Raw genomic sequence first — 12447 nt, 5'->3', positions numbered from 1 at the left:
ACAGCTGGCGGTTCAATCAGTGGACCAAATATCCCAAATATACTTGGACAAAATACTGACTCCAAGTTGCTCTCAGATGCATTCATCTAAGTATGAATGTGTGTGAATGTTAGATAGAAACGTGCTTAGATAGAAAATGTATGAATGGGCAAATGAGGCAAGTGCTTTGAGTGCTCAGGCAGAGTACATAAACGCTAAATAAGAACCAGCACACACATTTTCAGATTTATAAGCAAGCGTAAAACCTTGAAATGTGATGAAAATCTATGTTTGCGACTCTATAAATACTGCTGTTAAATTATATCGACCAATTAAATTTTATGTCATAAGAGCTAACGATGTAGCAGATATGCTCTTTGCTTGCGTTCATTTTTCTGCTACTTTATGCACAGTCCCATCAACTTACCACAGCCCTCTGCTCCAGGTTGGCTCTGCCAAGAGAAATGACACTATTCTTCCTGGAGCTGAGAGCAAAGGTCAACCTCTCTCCTGGAAACAAACCGGCAGGCAATGGGGACATGTCCAGGTGCCCGTTGGGAGTCAGGGTACATATCTTTGGGTCTGCAGGAAAGAAGAAGGAGGAGGAGGACAGGGGAAAAGAAAATAAACAGTGCTAAATGGTGGGAAGAAGAAAAATAAGACAGATGAGTGAGAAGGAAAACTATAAGACTAAATAAAGCCTTCCCTCCTTTTGTTTGCCTTGTCTTTGTTGATGCCATGAAAGCAGAAAACTCTACACTCTCCATCACTGTATGCAATTAATGTCTTAAAACAATGTTACAGTCAGCTCCAGGAGGAAGAGGAAGATTTCATTTACACTAAATTGCCTTACAGGACCAGGGAGGAACTTGTAATAGCGAAACAGAGGATATCTCAGAGTGCTTGTCCATTCTCAAACGTGTCTTTTGATGGAATAGGTCTCAGTAAACATTGTCATTCCAAATGTGTTTCCCTTCCATGTACCCTGACATTTATGGGCAAGATTTGTGATCAGATGCCATCAGAGGACTCGCTAATGCGCTGCTAAATGCTGCTCGCTGCTGCTCGCTGCTGCTCGCTGCTGCAGGATAGTGGTTCTTGGTGAGTTCGCTTTTGTTACGCCGGGGGATATGTGAGGAGAGAAGTGGATGGAGGAATGGCATCAGTCATGCATTATTTAAAGTTTGCTCTGCTTACATTCCAGACCGGGACAAGGAAAAAGAAAAAGGTGCTTAGGTATGTTTGTTGTGGAACTCATACCAAGTTTTTGATGCCCGAGGCACAACAAATCACCTGACGCCACAGAGCTTGAATATGATGGTGCCCCTCGAGCAAACAGATTTAAGTGTTGCAAAGTTGATGCTGAATAATAACAAGAATTTTTCAAAAACTGTTATATTTGCAAATCTGTAAGTTTTGGGGAGAAATGGCAATAAAATTCTAGAGTTGAGAAAAAAATTGTCTGTAAAGAAAAATATGCAGTGAAGCTGTGGGAGGTAGCATTCACCTGATAGGTGCAGGGAGTCTTTCTGTTTGTCACTGTCATCGAAATTGCAGGAAGACCTGTCATCGTCTGAGCAGGAGCGATTTGCATCACCCTGTTTTTGGGGACAGTGAGAGAAAATAAATGGGCGAATCAGAGAGACAGAAGAAACAAACAACAAAGCAAAGAGCGTGTAAAAAAGAAAGAAAGAAAAGAAATAATGAGCAATTACAAGCTAACAATTACAAGCTTACACATTCCTAATTTTCAGTTCTTTCTTTATTACCTAATTATCTAAGATAAAGAAAGCGGTTACATTACATTCATTATGCAGCAAATTAATAATGTATTTCCTACTGTTGTGTGGACATTGCTATTAAAGTAATCCACTGGGTCCTTATTTCCTCAGACACAGGAAGTGCATACACACTCTTGTGCTCACTTGTGCAGCCAACAACAGAAGATTTACTATGCTTTGGTTGGAGGTCAAACAGAAGAAGTAGCTTCAGCAAGAATGAATAATAATAATGAAAAAAATAGCTGGCTGTTTAATCAAGGTAGCTGCTTATTATTTGTTCAAGCCAGCGGTCCCCAGGCCTCGGACCGGTACCGGTCCGTGAGTCGTTTGGTACCGGGCCGCGAGAATTGAGGCTCAGGTGTGAAATGTGTGGTTTTCAGGGTTTTTATCGGTTTTCAGTGTTATTTTGTTATCGTTTTTATCGTTAACTCGGTTTTCCTGGGTCTTTTCACGTGTGTTATGAATAACTCTTCTATTTTTCAGTAGCGGTACTAGTTTTATTTTGTTGTATTTTTCCGCGACACCTTAAAGGCCGGTCTGTGAAAATATTGTCGGGCGTAAACCGGTCCGTGGCACAAAAAAGGTTGGGGGCCGCTGGTTTAAGCCACTGTGAAGGCTGCAAAAGTCCCAAAAAAACTAAAAGACAGCCTAAAAACACATGATAAATCCCAAAAAGCAAAAAGGCAGTTATTTTCTATTGATTTGGCTAGTATGCTTGGTCATTTTCTCTCATCTCCATGCTGCCTATTCCCCTAAATCCAGGTGTCTTACCTCTGCTTGAAAACCCTCAACCAAGATGGCCACGAGCAAATTGAAGAGCACGTAGTTTCCGAACGTCATAAGAGCTACAAAGTAGAGAGCGGCGCAGGGAGAAGTGGACGCCATGCCATTGTACAGCACCATGTTCCAGTCCTCCTGGGTGAGAATCTGCAGCAAACATATGCACAGAGTGAAACAGGGGACACACAAAAACAGGCACAGACACTCACCTACACAAAAAAAGTGTATGTGCAGTCATAAGCGCATGTGTGTCTGAACTATTCTTACCTGAAAAACGGTGACGATAGCCCAAAGCAAGGAGTCAAAGTTCTTCCTGTCAGGCACGGTGTCCCCTGCTTCTGTCTTCAAGCTAAACTTACAGCCAAATATGTGCATCCCCAAGATGCTGCAACACAAACAAGGGTTTTGTCCTGTAATTACTTAATTCAGTCACAAATCCTATCGCAGAGTGAGAATGCAATTATGTTGTTAAACTGGATGTTTTAACAAGAATATGAAATCCAGACAATGCCATTAACATAAGTGCTGCTTAGAGGAATTATGAAGACATTTGATTTTAAGGTTAAAGTCTCTGTAGCTCTGTGATTTAACTGGTCACTAATGGCTATAGTAATTAGGAGTATGGGCCAAATGCCAGTGGCTCAGGATATCATTAGCTGACTAAAAGCTCAGATGTCATCTATTTTCTCACACTCATGCTTCACTAGAGAGATAAAGAAGCTGGCTGGCAGGTATGCATACACACATACGTAAGATTGGGTAACAATCAGTATACATGCATAACATCATTATGCAGCAGCATGTAAGTCATCTCTCAATGTCAAAGTGACTGGTGCCAGTTATGATAAATTCTCCTGTTAACACATCATTTTTCAATTATTTTAAAGTCATCAGCAGGTACATCATAAATATTTTCTTAGGTGTAATATGAAGGTAGAATGAATGTTTAAGGGATCCATATACCTGAGTAAGTAATTAAATTAAGTATTAGTGTAATTCACCCTTTCTGTGACTGAGATTTTACAGTTGACCTACTGGAATGATTGGTACCAGGAAAGCGTTGCTAACGGTAATTTACAGGCAATTTGAAAACTGTCCAAACTTAAATTAAACCATCTTATTAATATGCTGCACTAGAACTTGGATATGACAACTTAATACAATACAGTTTACCTTTGTCACTGTTCTTTGGCCAGAGACCTATCTGTCTGGTGTAATAGAGACTCAAATGTTTAGAGAAATAATTCTCATTACCTTAGTGGCAGAAGAAAAGTCGGAAAGGGACACAAGGTCCAAAAAGAATAAGCTTGATGTAGCTGCATTTGTGCTGTGTAGGTGCAAATGCTGCGGAACTGCATTGTTATAAATTAACCCCAGAAAGACTGATGCATGAAATAATTGCCAGAAAATTAACTTTAAAAAAACAAAACAAAACTGTGTTGAAAAAGTGTTGATTGAACCTTCTGACAAATTTAAAAAACATATAAAAAATTTAAAATCGTATCACTTTTGCTACATCTGGGATTTTTGAGCAGCGTAAAGTGTTGCTCAGTGAATCAGATCACTTTGAAGTGATCTGATTGGTGCACACGAGACAACATGGTGCCTGCGTTCGGCTTGGCTCCTCCGCTTCAGATCGCTCTCCTAAACGCGCGCTCCATAGCCAACAAATCATTTATACTGAATGACTTTTTTAGCAGTAATAGTCTGGACTTCATGTTTGTCACAGAATCTTGGCAGCGGGAGAATGAATTAATCCACCTTAATGAGCTCTGCCCGGTCGGCTGTCACTTCATCGGGACTCCGCGCTTGGACCGTCGTGGTGGTGGTCTGGTCACTGTTCACCGAGACAATTTCGCTTGCAGGACTATGGACTCTGAGTTTTTCCCTTCCTTTGAGTCACAACTTCTTAAGGTTGGTTCTTCAGATATATTTTATTGTGTTTTAATTTACCGCCCTCCCGGCCCCGCTGGTGTTTTTATTCGAGATTTTACGGACTTTTTATCTTCCAGTATTAAACTGGAGAAAGTCTTAATGATTGTGGATTTCAACCTCCGCGTGGATGATCTTAGCTGTAGCATGGCCTCTGACTTTCTATCCATTACAGACTCGTTTCATTTTATTCAGCATGTCTCTGGACCCACCCATGTTAAAGGCCACACCTTGGACCTTGTGTTTTCTCTTGGCTTAGACATAACTAATGTCTGTGTTGAAGACGTACAAGTGAGTGACCATTCCTGTGTTACTCTTAGTCTTAGCTTCCCTCTGTACACACCACCTTCTAATCTCATGTTCCATAAGCGGTTCATAAATCAGGATGTTGCTTTGAAGTTTTCTAATATGTTGGACCCTCATGTGATCAGTGGCTGCACTGATGCTGATGTTGCTACACAGTGTTTTAACAATCACTGCTTGGAGATTTTAAATTCAGTGACACCTATGAAATCTGTCATTGCTGTCTCAAAAAGAGCTCATCCATGGATAAATGGTGACGTTAGGAAGGTCAAAAGAATCTGTAGAAAAGTAGAACGCCTTTGGAAATCAACTAAACTCGAAGTTCACAGGCTCCACCTTAGGGAATTTTGGGTTTCCTTACATGAAACCATAAAAACAGCCAGATCAGGATATTTTTCTCAGTTAATCTCATCAAGCAAGAGAAATTCCAAGGTACTGTTTGACTCCATAAACTCTATTGTTTCCCCCGTGGTCCACCCAGTACCCATGACCTCTATATCTGAGAGTGACGACTTTCTGAATTTCTTTGTGGATAAAGTTGATCATGTCCGTATGAGCATTGGTTCTTCAATACCATCTGTTTGTGTCTCTGGGCCACCACCCCCTCATTTACTGTCAGTGTTTAACCCAATGAACATACATGACCTTTCACTCCTGCTGGATAAAATGAAAATTACCACTTGTGCAAATGACTGGAGTGGTTTCGGTCATACCTCTCCAACAGATCTTTTAGTGTTTTTGCGAATTGGTTTATGTCACATTCTAACGATCTGACATGTGGGGTACCGCAGGGTTCAGTTCTGGGTCCTATTCTTTTTCTTTTGTACATGTTACCTCTAGGACTTATAATTAGGCAGTTCCCTGAGGTGTCTTATCACTTCTATGCTGATGATATTCAGCTCTATTGCTCTTTTAAGTCAATGGAAGTCCATAAACTGTCCTCTTGAATTAAATGTTTAGCTTCCATTGAACAGTGGCTTGGTGACAACTACTTACAGTTGAACTCTGAGAAGTCAGAAACATTAATTATTGCCCCCGACAACCAGATATCTCTAATCAAACAGCATCTGTTCACCTGAGCCTCAGGTACCTTGGTGTGATCTTTGATTCTGCCATGTCCCTAGAACAACACTCTCACCAGTTGATTAGGGACTGCCTTTTTCAGCTAAGAAACATCTCCAAACTGTGAACTTTGCTGTCTAAACCTGAGTTAGAAATGGTTATTCATGCTTTTATTTCTTCTCGCTTAGATTATTGTAACAGTCTTTTTCTTTTGTTTGAGCAAAAGGAATCATGACCGTCTCCAGTTAGTCCAGAATGCTGCTGCAAGGCTTTTAACTAAGACACAAAAAAGAGAGCACATTACACCAGTGTTACGTTCATTACACTGGCTTCCAGTACATTTTAGAATTCATTTTAAAATCTTGGTACTGACTTTTAAAGCTTTGAATTGTGATGCCCCTGCCTACATTTCCGATCTTTTAGAACCCCACGCTCCCTATCGCAGCCTGAGATCATCTAACCAAAGGCTGTTGGTAGTCCCATGAACTCGTTTTAAGACTAGAGGTGATAGATCTTTTAGAGCGGTGGCCCCCAGGTTGTGGAATGCTCTCCCTCCATCATTATGTTGCCTTGATTGTATTTATTCTTTTAAAAAGCAGCTTAAGACTCATTTATTTAGATTGGCTTTTAATTAGATTTGTGCTGTATGTTTGATTGTTAATGTATTTTATGTATTTCTGTTTTATATTACCGTGAAGCACTTTGTGGTTTTTATCCTGTGAAAAGTGCTATATAAAAAATTGCCTCTCCCTGAGCTTTCTTCCAGTCAAAAGGGAGATTTCTTCTCTTCCTACTCTCACCAAGTGCTTGCTCACAGGGGATCATCTAATGATTGGGATTTTCTTTCTGATATTGTAGGGTCTTTACCTTACAATTGGAAGCAGCTTGAGGCAACAGTTATATATATATATATATATATATATATATATATATATATATATATATATATATATATATATATATATATACAGTGGGGCAAAAAAGTATTTAGTCAGCCACCGATTGTGCAAGTTCCCCCACTTAAAATGATGACAGAGGTCAGTAATTTGCACCAGAGGTACACTTCAACTGTGAGAGACAGAATGTGAAAAAAAAATCCATGAATTCACATGGTAGGATTTGTAAAGAATTTATTCGTAAATTAGGGTGGAAAATAAGTATTTGGTCACCTCAAACAAGGAAAATCTCTGGCTCTCACAGACCTGTAACGTCTTCTGTAAGAAGCTTTTCTGTCCCCCACTCGTTACCTGTATGAATGGCACCTGTTTGAACTCATCATCTGTATAAAAGACACCTGTCCACAGCCTCAAACAGTCAGACTCCAAACTCCGCCATGGCCAAGACCAAAGAGCTTTCGAAGGACACCAGGAAAAGTATTGTAGACCTGCACCAGACTGGGAAGAGTGAATCTACAATAGGCAAGCAGCTTGGTGTGAAAAAATCAACTGTGGGAGCAATCATCAGAAAATGGAAGACATACAAGACCACTGATAATCTCCCTCGATCTGGGGCTCCACGCAAGATCTCATCCCGTGGGGTCAAAATGATCATGAGAACGGTGAGCAAAGATCCCAGAACCACACGGGGGGACCTGGTGAATGACCTGCAGAGAGCTGGGACCACAGTAACAAAGGTCACCATCAGTAACACACTACAACGGCAGGGAATCAAATCCCGCAGTGCCAGACGTGTACCGCTGCTGAAGCCAGTGCATGTCCAGGCCCGTCTGAAGTTTGCCAGAGAGCACATGGATGATACAGCAGAGGATTGGGAGAATGTCATGTGGTCAGATGAAACCAAAGTAGAACTTTTTGGTATAAACTCAACTCGTCGTGTTTGGAGGACGAAGAATACTGAGTTGCATCCCAAGAACACCATACCTACTGTGAAGCATGGGGGTGGAAACATCATGCTATGGGGCTGTTTTTCTGCCAAGGGGACAGGACGACTGATCCGTGTTAAGGACAGAACGAATGGGGCCATGTATCGTGAGATTTTGAGCCAAAACCTCCTTCCATCAGTGAGAACTTTGAAGATGAAACGAGGCTGGGTCTTCCAACATGACAATGATCCAAAACACACCACCCGGGCAACAAAGGAGTGGCTCCGTAAGAAGCATTTGAAAGTCCTGGAGTGGCCTAGCCAGTCTCCAGACCTCAACCCCATAGAAAATCTGTGGCGGGAGTTGAAAGTCCGTGTTGCTCGGCGACAGCCCCAAAACATCACTGCTCTCGAGAAGATCTGCATGGAGGAATGGGCCAAAATACCAGCTACTGTGTGTGCAAACCTGGTAAAGACCTATAGTAAATGTTTGACCTCTGTTATTGCCAACAAAGGTTATGTTACAAAGTATTGAGTTGTATTTTTGTTATTGACCAAATACTTATTTTCCACCCTGATTCACAGATAAATTCTTTACAAATCCTACCATGTGGATTCATGGATTTTTTTTTCACATTCTGTCTCTCACAGTTGAAGTGTACCTCTGGTGCAAATTACTGACCTCTGTCATCATTTTAGGTGGGGGAACTTGCACAATCGGTGGCTGACTAAATACTTTTTTGCCCCACTGTATATATTAGGGGTGCAACAATACTTGTATCGATATTGAACCGTTCGATACAGTGCTTTCGGTTTGGTACGAATATGTATCGAACAATACAAAATTTGTAATTTATTTTATCAACTTTCCTTCTGACGATGCTGTCTGTGTTGAGCGCTCAGTGGATCTGCGCTCGACAGTGCAGCCTAGGCGGAGTAGTGGAGTGCAGATTCACTGAGCGCAGGGCAAGCTAGCAAGACAGAAGTTAAGCTCTCCTTGCAACATGGCAAATTGAACCTCCCCCACCCTCATTCAGATCTGGCGTTTGGAACTATTTTGGTTTTCATGTGACGTATGACCCTGAAGGTAAGCGCGTCATGGACAAAAGTAAAACAGTATGTTGGATGTGCCACACAATGCTCAATTACATTGGTGGGAACTAGAGATGGACCGATCCGATATTACGTATCGGTATCGGTCCGATACTGACCTAAATTACTGGATCGGATATCGGAGAAAAATAAAAAATGTAATCCGATCCATTAAATATCACGAAAGCACCTCACAAAACTTGCAACACGCCGTAACTGACCTCAGAACGTTAGCACGTCTGAGCAGTATGCCTCACGTGATAGAGCGGCTGTGGCATGCAGGACCTGTCGGTGGTCTGGATAGCATTTGGAGCTTCGCTAGCAACCCGGCATTTCATCTCCGACAAAGTTATCCCCGAGAGAAGTAAAGCAAGTGTGTAACTCCATCTCTGAATGTTTGTAAAGCATTCCTGCGTTAAGCTTAACAAACGATATATGGAGCGACTGCCTCTTCTTGCTGCTACTTCAATCATGAAACTGCTTAACGATCAGCTGATCAGCTTTTCTGTCGTGAGTCCGTGTCTCTAGTTTGCTTTTGGCCCACTTTGCACCAGAAAGAGGAAACCAGCGGCTGAACAACAGCAGCACGTTTAAGCTTGATCAGCTGTTGTTAGAATGTATTTAATATTACTTTCTACTCCAGGTTCTTTTTCTACGTAGCTGACGCTGGTAACTGTGCAGGGGCGGATCTAGCAAAGTTTAGCCAGGGGGGCCGATAGGGCATTAACAGGGAAAAGGGGGCACAAAGACATACTTTTCTTTCTTATTCTCATTTAAAATGTCTAGCTTTTAATAAATAATTATCTGACACCCAAAGTTTTAATTTGATGCAAAATGAATAGAAGTCCATTACTGTATATAGTAACTATTAAGTCTAATATAAATACCCTAGTAAGCTATAGTACTTTTTCCTTTGGGAAGGTACCATCTGTGCAGTCTGCAATTTTGTTGAAGAAAGATGTTGAATCTATTTAATATTTCTTGAAAAATAATTGATTTCTGTGCATTTTTTTCACACTGCATCAAATTAAGGTTGATTACGTCGATTAAGCGTCATGAGGTGGAGCGTGAGGGGTGGTTCCCTATTTTTTATTTATTTATTTTTGTTGTTGCTGGGAGTTGGAACCCTATTAGTTAGGTTGCTTAATATTTATGCTAAGTACTCTTTAAAATACCAGAATAGGGAGGATGGTGTAGGTTTAAGTTTATTAGATTGATCAGTATTGCTGAACTATGAAACATTTTTTTTGCATACAGGTATAACAGAATAGCTTTAGTGTAGTTGTTGTTTTAAACTTGAGTATGAACTTATACAAAATGCAGCAAGATATTTAAAAAACAGTTTTGTTGATTAAAAAACACTATATCGGATTCATATCGGTATCGGCAGATATCCAAATTTATGATATTGGTATCGGTATCGGACATAAAAAAGTGGTATCGTGCCATCTCTAGTGGGAACTAGTGCATTAGCGCAGTTTGCTCGTTAACGTGTTGGCCGTCCAGCCCCACGCACGGGGCGATAGCTCGTTAACGGAGATTTGCCGTATTGTGGCATATATATATATATATATATATATATATATATATATATATATATATATATATATGAGTACAAGATCCATAGAGGCTGGGGTCTATCACACCAGGCAAGACCCCAGGTGCAGGCTGTGTAAAGATGCCCCAGAGACAATCCAGCACATAACAGCAGGGTGCAAGATGCTAGCAGGCAAGGCATACATGGAACGCCATAACCAAGTGGCCGGCATAGTGTACAGGAACATCTGTGCCGAGTATAACCTGGAAGTCCCGAGGTCAAAATGGGAGATGCCCCCAAGGGTGGTGGAGAATGACCGAGCTAAGATCCTGTGGGACTTCCAGATACAGACGGACAAAATGGTGGTGGCTAACCAACCGGACATAGTGGTGGTAGACAAACAGAAGAAGACGGCCGTAGTGATCGATGTAGCGGTTCCGAATGACAGCAATATCAGGAAGAAGGAACACGAGAAGCTGGAGAAATACCAAGGGCTCAGAGAAGAGCTCGAGAGGATGTGGAGGGTGAAGGTAACGGTGGTCCCCGTGGTAATCGGAGCACTAGGTGCGGTGACTCCCAAGCTAGGCGAGTGGCTCCAGCAGATCCCGGGAACAACATCGGAGATCTCTGTCCAGAAGAGCGCAGTCCTGGGAACAGCTAAGATACTGCGCAGGACCCTCAAGCTCCCAGGCCTCTGGTAGAGGACCCGAGCTTGAAGGATAAACCGCCCGCAGGGGCGTGCTGGGGTTTTTTTCTTTTTTTATATATATATATATATATGTGTGTGTGTGTATGTACATATATGTATGTACATGCCAAGAGTTACCTGAAGATGAAGATAAACAGCATAAGCAGCATGCAGAAGGTGGCCACATTGTCCATCGTCTTCATCAGAACCACAAGCTGCCGCCTCAGCGCAGGCATGAATCTCACCAGCTTAATGACCCTCAAAAGCCTGAATGTCCTCAGCACCGACAGACCACCGTCTGCCTGGCCAATGATCTCACACACACTGGGGGAGCACACGTGTTTAAAAAGGGGTAAAATGAGAATGGCAAAGATGTGGTGAAATTTGTAAAAATGTATGTGGTCATTTCAAAAGAAATATGGGGAAAGGAAGACCAAAATTAATAAGAGTCAAGAGAAATGAGGGGAAATAGATAAGAAAAGATTAGATAAGAGGCTAAGTTAGTCTTTAAAAAACAACATTCAATATTACACACATGAAGATAGAAAATTCTCATTCTGTAAGCACACATAATCCATACTAGGGTGATAAGGAACATACAGTATTCTCAATCAGCCACTCATATCACACACCTGATGATGACGATGATGCCATCAAAGATGTTATACGGATTCCTCAAGTATTCAAAGAAGCCAAAGGCAGTGAGCTTCAGGATCATCTCCAGCGTGAACATGCTGGTGAAGACGATGTTACAGATCTCCAGGACATTGGTCAGCTCCTCAGGCTTGGTGGAAACATCAAAACAAAATCAGAAGAGTGAGGATACAGACCGGTACCTCTTTTGTTGCACCATAAACCTCAAAATAGCTGGACCCAATATTGGAGTCACTGATTTCTCATGCTATTTGAGAGCTATTACAAAAAATGTACCATTAATTTCTTACCCTAAATTTCAACTGTGGAATACTACACGATGTGCACAAGCACCAGTGCCATGTCAGTGGAAAAAAGGTCAGAGTGACAAAACCAATGATGAGAAGGGAAGCGGTTACAGGAGCTCAAGCACTGCAAGTATTTGAAGTTAAAAACAGAGCAGTGCCAAATACACACAAAGAGATAAAAACAGTTAATATTAAACCAGTGCTTTTCAATCACAGCTGCTGTAACAATAGATACGGGAGCCGCTGCCAAACAAAACAACTGCGCTCGTATTACTTTTCTCTGCTTGCGCTGAAAAAGCTGCCAGTCAAACTGTCAGTCACTTGAAGACAGAATTTACCCTTACCTGGCACATAAAATTAACACATACATCTTATCTGAGAGAGGCAACAGTCTGAGATCAAGAGAAGAGGCTGAAAAGTGGGAAAACAAACAGTTTCCTGGCACAGCTGTTTATGTGAAATTGTAAAGGAAAACTCACATCAGGGGGAAAATAAACAGGAAATGAGAAAAGGGATGGAGAGTGTGCATTG

General features: G+C 41.5%; 1 protein-coding gene across 4 annotated transcripts in view; it reads right to left on the bottom strand.

Annotated features, from left to right (window-relative positions):
• LOC101477663 (voltage-dependent T-type calcium channel subunit alpha-1I) overlaps window positions 1-12447 on the bottom strand; it is a 111579-nt gene that overhangs the window by 56144 nt on the left and 42988 nt on the right. For all 4 annotated transcript variants that reach the window (XM_076883100.1, XM_076883102.1, XM_076883101.1 and 1 more), the window contains exons 9-14: window positions 11608-11759; window positions 11114-11299; window positions 2808-2925; window positions 2532-2687; window positions 1487-1577; window positions 407-561 (exon numbers count right to left, since the gene is read on the bottom strand). In XM_076883100.1, coding sequence (XP_076739215.1) covers window positions 407-561; window positions 1487-1577; window positions 2532-2687; window positions 2808-2925; window positions 11114-11299; window positions 11608-11759 — 858 coding nt within the window. The remainder of the gene's footprint in view (window positions 1-406; window positions 562-1486; window positions 1578-2531; window positions 2688-2807; window positions 2926-11113; window positions 11300-11607; window positions 11760-12447) is intronic.

This window comes from Maylandia zebra, linkage group LG4, assembly GCF_041146795.1.
Source record: "Maylandia zebra isolate NMK-2024a linkage group LG4, Mzebra_GT3a, whole genome shotgun sequence".
In the NCBI taxonomy this organism is placed as follows: domain Eukaryota; kingdom Metazoa; phylum Chordata; class Actinopteri; order Cichliformes; family Cichlidae; genus Maylandia; species Maylandia zebra.
The sequence above is the reverse complement of the archived record's forward strand: the minus strand, read 5'-3'. Positions and strand labels throughout refer to the sequence as shown.